The sequence below is a fragment of the Centruroides sculpturatus genome, unplaced genomic scaffold (assembly GCF_000671375.1).
Source record: "Centruroides sculpturatus isolate CEXI.00-Female unplaced genomic scaffold, Cexi_2.0 scaffold488, whole genome shotgun sequence".
Lineage (NCBI taxonomy): Eukaryota > Metazoa > Arthropoda > Arachnida > Scorpiones > Buthidae > Centruroides > Centruroides sculpturatus.
The window spans coordinates 493,780-504,500 of NW_019384747.1; the positions used below are offsets into that span (position 1 = coordinate 493,780).

The 10,721-nt window shown below is 30.9% G+C and overlaps 1 protein-coding gene across 1 annotated transcript; it reads left to right on the forward strand.

Annotated features, from left to right (window-relative positions):
• The first annotated feature begins 913 nt into the window (after window positions 1-913).
• LOC111628495 (trypsin-4-like) lies at window positions 914-6,005 on the forward strand. Its single transcript, XM_023372296.1, has 5 exons — window positions 914-961; window positions 1,063-1,148; window positions 1,230-1,288; window positions 2,440-2,549; window positions 5,652-6,005. Exons 1-5 carry the CDS (start codon window positions 936-938, stop codon window positions 5,926-5,928), a joined length of 558 nt encoding a protein of 185 aa, XP_023228064.1. The 5' UTR covers window positions 914-935; the 3' UTR covers window positions 5,929-6,005.
• The last annotated feature ends 4,716 nt before the right edge of the window (window positions 6,006-10,721 follow it).

The following is a 10,721-nucleotide window of genomic DNA, read 5'->3' on the forward strand; positions in this document are numbered from 1 at the left end:
AAACCTTTCTCATTCGCTTTTTCCTCTCTTCACAGATTTAACTACTACAGAAACTATATGGCATTAATTTACAGAGAAACTGAATAAAATGAGTTATTAACATAAATGTTTTTCTTATAAATATAATGTAGGAAAAATAGTTTTACAATGTTAAAAATCTGTTTCCTAAAAAGAAGCGTTTAAAAAAATTAGAGGATGTGTTCTGAATAAATTGTTTCTTGAAATCTTTTACACAACCTAGCACGAAACCAATATTACATTTTATTTAAGGTTTCTGATATATTCTTTTTGTCTGTCTTGTAAAAACCCAGCACCGAATTATGCAACTTTCACAGTTGTTAAGAAATTTTATTTAAAAAATAATATTTAAATTATTACTGATGCCATTAATCAATAAATTATGTGTGGCATCATCTGTTATAAAAAAAATGTTTTTATCATAAAATTTCATTATTACAAAATGACAAACTACTGAATTTTGAGGGTAGAGAGGAGTGTTATAAAAATTATATGATGATTAAATAATAAAAGGTAAGTGTCGTTTAAGAACCCAAGTTTTTATAAGTATCTTAGTGTTTAAAGGCGAAAGCCACTCTATTATATATTTCCAAAAAAATAAATGTGTAAGTAGTAAAAAAAGTACATCCTTTGTTAAACAAGTGTTGTTTTATCAGTTATAAAAAAAAAGTAGTAATCAAGTCAACGAAATTTTCCAGTAAAGTAGTTCAAATTATTTTTTTAATAATTCAAAAGTTTAATGATTAGTATGATAAATGTTACCAACTACTAATTGTTTTTAAATTAGATTAAAATAATAATAATTGTAAATATTGCTTTATAACAATGATTTTATAATAAGCTACTAAAATGTGCTGTATATAAATAAACCCCACTTATAATTTAGTCACATGCTAACATACTATTTGTGTGTCATAATGGCAAAAGGAAAGCATTTTCTGAAGTAAGTGCAATAGAAATAAATGGAAAAATTCGTTTATATGCAAAGTAGATATAAAAAGTGACTTTACTTGTGCTTAATTCTGTTGCTAATTTTCATTATAGAGTTTTAAATAAGCGATTCCTAATTATTTTCGTATGTGTTTTGATTGTGTTCACGGATGCATATGCACAGAAAAATGAAACAAATAGTAACAAAAACTCAAATATATTTAATTCCTTATTATTATTCATTTGTGATAACTAATTTTACTTATTTATATCATATATAGCAATTTCAAAAAGAATGTTTGGTGCTACCCTGGCCCACATTAATGACTATCCGTTTATGGTGAGTTAAGTGTTTCGATAAATGTCAGATTTAAATATATATATCCTTCTTTGCAAGCTGTTTTTTCTTGGTATCTCATAAAGTCTTTTTTTCTGCATCTCAAAGTTTACGAAATCATTGGAAATTTTGAATGAATTTATTTAATACGCTTTATAACGGTAGGTGTCAACCGGTGTTTCACGAAATCGTTAAAAATCTTCCAGAAAATAAAAATCCAATTAAACAATTAACACGGTAGATGTAAAGACTTGATTAACATGAAAATGTATTTCTAATGGCAGTATTCTCCATCTCGAGTAAGAAATAAATCGCGAGTTCAGTTTAAAATCAATTTTCTTCACGCATTACTTGTTGATTTAATTCGTTTGAACCGACGGGTTATTTTTCAAATTCTAATTTAACTCGTGTTTTATTTGAACTCTTCGTAAAACGACGTAAACAAATTTTATTTTTAAGATAATTTTAAACTTTCAAAAATTCAAAATAAGCAAAAACGCTACGAGTGATAAATAAGTAGTGGATTTACGTAGACGAATACATCACTGCAACATTTCTAGTTCATCCCGTGCTTACTATTATATTCTGCGTGCTTTTCTGTTATATTCTTACTTAAAATTTCAAGAAATCTCGAAATTGTAAGTAAACTTTACAGTACATTCTATTGCATAGAATTCAAGGCATAAAACTTCCGTACATACGATACGTTAAGCAAAATAACGTATCTTTACAACTTGACATAATGGTGGTAAATATTTCTGGTCATGTCGTTTATAAGAAATTCGCGGATAAATTTGAAATATCGAGAAATTTCTATTGTTCTGATTAATTAATCGTTCTTTCTGAATCTGCATATGAGTCATTCCAATATGTAACAATAAATTGTATAATCTCTCATTTCTGCTTGATGTCCAATATGTCCAAGTGTTTTTTCAAGCCCTGTTTATACTGCAAATGATTAAAAAATTTTTATAGAACAATATAGAGTTTCGTAAAAGCTATCAAAATTGTTCTCAATAAAATAATTAATATGAAACAATAAATGAAAATTTGATTTTCTTTGTACATAATAATTAGTCGGCATTGATTGTGGTGGCTGCTATTATTATTTAGATGAGAAACAAAAAAAAACTAAACAAACTTTTACTTTTCAGGTGGCTATTTTCGAGAAATATTATTGGAATATATCCCCTCCACATCATATAGGATCTTGCACGTTGATAACAAGTAGAACATTACTAGGAGCTGCTCACGTGACGCATAAGTATATTTTTTTAATTCATCATTACATTATATAACATACAGTATATAATTCTAACAGGCTTATCTTAACACATTTAAATATTTTGCTATATTATACAATAATATCACAATTATTAATCGAGGAAAATAATAAACAATAATTAATAATATTTCCAATAGCTGATATCACTTGTGCCTGGACATTTTAATTATGCTAAAGTGCATAGAATTTGTAGTCGAAGCGGGACATAAATATCTTTTATATTTTATATACTCGTAAATTCAAAGTAAGTCTATTTCTATCATTTACAAGTAATGTGTGAAATATGTTCGAACCGATGTGGTTGAGATATAGTTTAGGCACAACTGGTTAAACCACTTTTTGTGACTTTAACAGAATTCAAACACATTCGACTTACTTTCATTGCAAAATCATAAAGTTCATTGACATACTGCGTTTTTAAACTGTAGATAAAAACAATTTACAATATCTTAGTAACAATTTTCATATACTGTACATCCCATCAATTTAATATATCAACATGTTTTAAATTGATGGAATATTTTTTAAATTTCTAAAATTAAAAACACAGCGAGGCCAATCCTAGGTACTACTTTCGGGACAAGAGGATGTTATAAATGTCATCGAACAATCACATGTTGTCGCCACTTGTACACCAGATGTGGACTGACACACACCTCTCTCTCATTACCACTCCCAGCACCTTGTGGTAAGCTGGCACCTGCTACTCTGTCGTCTTACCTTTTTTGGTATGTACATTACCTGCCCGTATAACTTTAGTCCATTAGTGTTAACTAATTATTGTCTAACTTATAACTGTTTTGTATCAGCACCCTATATGTCATCCCACCATGCAAGGTCATGAAGATTTATTACACCTGTCTACACTGATATTGCCTACTGCTCATACTGTTATATTGGCATCTTCACCTTTATATTGTATAGTTTTAGGCATAGTTTTTAAGTTTACCTTACTTTGTATAATTTTTAATATACCACCTACTTTAGATAATACCTACTGATGATGCTTACTTATATATTGTATAACTTTAGGCTTAGTTTTAAGTTGACCGTTACCTTGTATAATTCTATTATGTCATTACCTTTAATACCAACTGATGAGGAACTGTTTTCTATTAGGAAATAGTCCGAAATGCATTTTGGGTTTTCGTTTTCACACTTATGTAGTAACTTTTTGAGTTTATTAAATTGTTTTCACTTTGATCTCTGAGCGTTTGTGCCCATCATTTGGTCTGATAAGCCCTCACTATTATCTGCCTCACGGTTGTGGATAATTTAATTTAATTAATATTATTATATCAAGGGCTAGAAGCAACTTTTGTAATAATTTAATCGAACAATCTGTTAACACAGTAACAGCTGCTGATTACAACAGATATTTCAGCCATATATCAAGAAATTTAAGAGAAACTTTAACATTACAGACATTTATGCGGATGTTTTTTGGAAGTTGTATTACAAATAGAAAATAAGACAATTCTTTTTCTATGTATTAATATTGTTCTTTCTGCAGAATAATATGTGTGATACGAATTCCTTATCGATTATTTATGGCCTTTCTTCTTTAAATATTTACATAAATAAATTGCAATTATAATATCCAATTGCAAATGGTCAAGCAGTGTTTCAGAATTGCATTAAATCTAAGCGAAAATGCTATATACAAGGGCCGTTCAATAAGTAATGCACATGATTTTATTTCTCGGCTGCCTTTCATTAAAATTAAACGAAACTTTGCACAACGTATAAAATACGTTATGCAAAGTTATACAACAATTGTTAAAATAACAATTGTTGTATAACAGCACAAAGTTTTCGTTAATTCCGTTAGGTGGTTGTAGCGTAGCTTAGTTTTAAAATAGCAGCTGCACTTGAGACAAGTACAAGTAGAGAGCTGTGATTAAATTTCTTTTTGCGGCGTACGAGACTATCTGAAACATTCAGAAATGGTTACATGTCTATGGGGATGAAGCAGTGAATAGGAGTACTGTCAGTCGTTAGGTTAGCAGAGTCTCAAGGACAGAACAAGGTAAAGCAAGACTCTCAGATCTTCCACGCTGGGGATGGCCACATGCTGCTGTGACTCCAGAGACGGTTCAACACGATAATAGGCTTATTCAAGAGAACAGGCAAGTAACAACCAAACAATTTGCTGCTCAACTAGGCATCGCTGTGGGTGGGCAGTATCAACACAATTATCCACCACTTAGGTTGTTCAAAGGTTTGTGCCAAGTGGATCTCTACGTGCCTAACTGAAAATAGGAGTATAGGAGGACCATTTATGAAGAGTTGCTTGAACATCATGTAGCTGATAAACATTTCTTATCCAAGATTGCCAGAGTAGATGAGACACGGATTCACCATTTTGAACCTGACACCAAACGACAATCCATGAATTGGCTTCACAAAAATTCCCCTAGAAAGAAAAGGTTCAAATCAGGACCCTCAGCTAATAAGATTATGGCCACAGTGTTCTGAAATTGTGAAGGTGTGATTCTGATTGACAGATTGCCACCCAGTGAAACAATAAACTCAGGGATTTATATCAACACCCTGAAGAAGTTGAAAAGACGATTTAGGCGTGTTCACCCCATAAAAATGTTAACCAAATTCTCCTTCAACACGATAACACGAGGTCACACATCAAGAGATCACAAATCTTGGATGGACTACCTCTCCTCACCCACCCTACAGCCCGGATCTTGCATCTTCTGACTTCCATTTGTTTGGCTCCCTGAAAAATGCCATCAGAGAAAAGCAATATGACAACGATGAGAAAATGACAGAAGACGTCAGGAAGTGGCCGAGAGAGAGGCCAACTGAGTAGTACCGAACTGGCATACATGGTCTGGCATCCAGGTGGCAAAGCCGTAGATTTAAATAGAGACTATGTGGAATAAGGGTACTTGCAGCCAATTAATTGGGGAATAATGCGGTATATTTGTATTTGCAAAAAATTAAACCTTGAGTAAGAAAAAGACCTATGTGCATTACTTATTGAACGTCCTAGTATCATAAAATTTAATCCTGAAGTTTATTTTTTTCCCCTCTGTCCTTATTTGTAATTTTCATATATTACAGAATTCCAGTTGGTGCTCTGTTTGGAAGAATAGGAAGTGCTAACAAGTATACGGGAAAAATAATACAGTTTTCAAAGATAATTGAACATCCAGAATTTGATAAAGAGAAAATGAGAAATGATATTGCTCTGATAATATTAGAAAATGATATTGCTGACTTATGTCTAACTCAACCAGAACCGGTACCAATCGCTATACCACTTCAAGATAAAACGCTTTATTCAAAAACTGCAATTGCCGTCGGATGGGGAGACGTCGGTAAGTACAACAATCATTGAACATAATATTTTGAATCGCGAGAACCCAATGGTCTCTCAAGAATGCAACTGAGATGGAGTGTCAATTGGTAGAAGGATATAAGTTGTTCGTATGCAAACAAACAAATATTCATTTCTTTTGTGCGTACGAAATGCAAAAATTGGGCAATCTGCCCAATTTTCGCATTTCGTATGCATTTCTTACGCATTTTTGCCCAATTCGCATTTCGTACGCATTTTCAATAAAAAGTCACCTCGAGGAGGCATTTCGTGAGGAAATGCCTCCTCGAGGTGACTTTCTATTGAAAAGTGTTCAGTATTTAGGCGTTAGGTGAACGCAGAAAAAATCTCGTGGCGTCTGCTGGTGATGTGCTAACTCACGACTATCAGTGTTAGTAAACTTATCCACTCGTCCACTTCCGGACGAAATATTAGTAACAATGGATAAGTAGAAATTGTAGTCCTTTAAGAAAAACAGAGTTTTAATAATCAGGCCCTAGCCCCTATTCATTCGTGATGAAAACTAAATTTACACAAAATTATTTAATGGCGAATTTTAAATTATTTTAAATTGTTACGAAATGTTACAGATAGATATACTAATAGTTCCTTTCATGATAAAATAATTTAATATTAACATAACGCTCTAAAAGCGTCTACAAAACTTATAAAGAAATAAAATTTATTTGTTTAAGAATAAAGTAACAAAGTGACAAACACAATACAAAATCATAAAGAAATTACAAAAGCAACAATTTCATCAGATTTTCAACCAGTATTTTGATAATTGTATTAACAGATAAATGATACGAATATCGTCCAATATCCACCGAACTAAAATTTCAATCTTTGACTTTTTTCATCTACAAAACTTTAATTGCAATTGAAGCAGCAACTGGTAAAATTAACTAGTTAAAGATATATCATCTCGCACATTAAATTTCATAAATTTTTAATTTACTGAAAGACCTTACTGTTGATGACATCTTGACAAAATGAAACAAGATACTAAGTAATAAGATATCCATTTTTAAACCAAATGTAATTTTACTTGAAATATCTTGGTATAAATGGCCAGTAAGCTTTCTTTTTATCAAACCATTACATTTAAGATTTTGAAAACTGACATTTCTGTCAAATGATTTAAACCACTGAACACTGATATTTAGTTGTATGTTTGCTTCTGAACAACGGGATAGTTGAGTGGAAGTTTTCGGGTTTTTTCACGTGTCTGACATGTAAACAACAGCCACTATTCAATACTGTACATGAACTGCCAGGAGGAATTTCACTTGGCGATCTCACTTGGCATATAATCAATTTTTGGCTTATCACAGTGCAGTCGATGATTTCCTTTCATATCATTAGATTAGTATCAGATCATTAGATAAAATCGAAAATGTGATTTTTTTCTTTGTGTAAAAATCTTATTTTTATTTTGATCTATGTGAGCATTGATGCAATCATGAACACCAAGTCATTATAGTTTGACATATTAACTTTTGTAATGTAAACATGTAGGAAAACAAAAACAATTCCATATTAATTAAGGTTCAATATGAAACAAAATAATAAAACACAAACGCTATTTCCTAATTCGGTTGATGTCTAACTTCTATAAATTTATGAAAGCATTCAGATATTCAAATTTGCAATTTTATAATTGTATAAATTAAATATACCTCAAGTATTTCAGTCCACCGTTCATGTTAGCACGTCTTCATCTCAAATTAATTTCAATAAATTGTCTTCTAGTTAATCTAATCGTCTTCCAATATAAAAAATGCCATTCACAGGTTTCCGCCAACTCAACATGTACCAAATCCTAATTATGCATTATAAAGTTAACTATAAATTCCTGTGCTTACACAATTGAAATCCCTCCAAAATATGTTGAATTGTGACAGAAAGTGTAGTCTTTATTTTAAATTCATACAAAAATCCTGAAGTATATAACCAATGCACGAACTGAAATTGAAATATAAATACATTGTTATACATAATAATGACATACTCTTAGAATTGTCTGACTCCCAGATTACCTACTTTACTTTAATATTGCCTTTAATCGATGTTTAGCTTTTTTCGTGTAATTTGCATATATTATCAATTTAGTCGTCCTTATAAACGATAATTCTCACAATTATGAATATTATTACTCTATCTTGTAATTAAGAACATATAATTTCAATATCCAATTTATTGCTCTAAGAATAAATACAAAAATTTTTTTCGACTATCCGACGTTTCAGTAAATTTCACCAATTCTTCTGAAATTCTGAAATTAATTCGTCTGAAATAAATTCAGATTTCAGACGAATTAATGACTTTTAAGATATCTTCTAAACGAATTTAATCCATTTGTATTTACATTTTTTTTTTTGTATGTAGAAATTCTATACAGTACTTTAAAGTTTAAAACGCCAGTAATTTTTGCTGGAAAATGTGTGCATTTACAAGAATTTGATATTTTTATTTGTGATTAAACCAGGGCTGTGGAGTCGCGTAGAAATCTACTGACTCCAACTCCGACTTTTCCTTATCATCCGACTCCGACTCCGACTCCAGCTAAAACATCAAAANTTGCTGACAAAAAGAACAACTCAAAACAAAAATTTTAATAAAAAATACATGGATAGCAAGTCTTGCACAATCTGGCAACTTTTCCGCGTGGTGGATGCAATCATGTTGAATGCTTGCATAAGCATTTTCACAGACGTAAGAAACAGACAAGATCTGGCATGACAGACTAATAATAATAATAAAGTAGGAGGAAGGGCTGTCTGCTTTTGCAAACTTAGCCCACAACGAAGAGAAAGGAGTGAAGAAAGGGTTGAAGGAAGGGTTCTGAAGGGAAAAGTATAAAGGAAAAGGGGAAAAGTAACGCTGAAGAAAGTTATTAAGACCTCAGAGCGTTGCATCGGAAATTATTAATAACCAAAATTACAAAAGTTGACAAGACCGTTATACACTATTAACAATTACGAGGAATAGTCCGGTAACAGTAAAATGCAAAACCCATTACTTATGGATAGGTATAAACTAGCCTTGAACACTGCAATGTCACAATAACATTAAGAACAGATTACGATTTTAACACGCAGAGAGAATGTAAATATCAGCTTACTATGATATAATAATACAGATTACATGATACGTGAGGACCCGATACATATAAATGGGAATTTTTTTTAAACTACAATCTAAAACTAAACTAATGCTAGACAACTAAACTATGTACAGAAGAATTCTACATGGCCTTTCTGGCATGACAGACTGCAGTAAACAAGTGCTGAGCAGAAGATGAGTGACATGGTATCCACAGAACACTCGGGTACAGTACTTTCACATGTGAAGATCAGCAGCAGTGTTGCCGCAATGAAATTTCAAAACGTACTGAAGCGCCTTCAAAAATGTACTAATTTCATTCAAAATGTACTAGTTCTAGGAATACTTTGTTTACGTGCTTATATATATATAGGCACGTAATATATATATATATATATATGTATGTATGTATGTATATGTATATATATAATTTATTGGCAAATAATTTAATTTTAAATTTTATTTTTGAAATTTTTTGAAAGCTATTTAAAATTAAAAATATATCTACACATCTATTGTTTATTATAAAATGAGCATTACATTGATAACATTTATTAATAATACTATTGAATTTCATATTAATTTTATAACCAATCGTGCTTTAAAAAAATAATTATAAATTTGTTATATTATATTATTTTATTCTTTATTATACTTTAAATTTTTTTGATGTTATTGCATCACTTTACGAAGTGGTATATACGTAATTGCATCAGTTTTAGTACCTATTTAATTAATTTCAATCATGACAGCAAAAGATAAGGATGCTTGTTTCTTTTAAACTATTTGATGAAAACGTTACATAAAATTGGGATTGCATAATCATCCGAAATTATTATTATATTTTTGACTGGAAATTACATAATTTATGCAATTTTAGTTTAATTAATGTCATATAAGACTGACTGCTCGTACAAGTTTGCTTAAAACATGCAACTCAAAAAACCCCAAAATGTCAGCCCAAGAAGTACATCACGCGTGTCCTGACCTTCTTATATAGACCTTGGAACAGTCGGAAGCGCGGCCATTTTGGAACCACACGTAACATTAACCCTTATTTTTTTTACTACGATTACTAAAATCGAAGTTCATAATTTAAGGATTAAATTATAGTGGTAGAAAATAATATAAAAGTATTTATATTATTTATACTCGTACAATTTCAAAACTATTTTCTGTAATAATTTGATTCTGATTTAACGGATATTTTGATATTATTGATGACAAAAGTTGAAAATCATTGATTTTCTTACATGTCCATTATTTTAGTTTGACGGAGTTGAATTGTTTGGACCACGTGGCATGAAAAAGTTTGTCAAGGTCCTGATGAGAATGTGCAGAGAACTGAACGTGTGAAAGAAGACTACTTACACGTGCAACTATCTATGTTGTGATTGGATAATTTAAATTAGCAAGCACCGATACTAGTGAGACTTTATTAAACTCATTTTTTCTCATTTTTTCGTTAAAGGCGTGAAATATTATTCTGTTCCGTAAATGGTACTTGAAATATTATAATGTACTGAAAATGTACTAAAAATCTAAATGTACTTTCAATTTACTGGAAAGGGCAAAATGTACCAGAAAAGTACAAATGTACTAGGAACGGCAACACTGCACTGGGGGCTCCACTGTAGGATGTGTGGGCCATGATTAGGATTATTAGATTATTCTGTATTTCTAACCTTTCTATTATATTATATTAT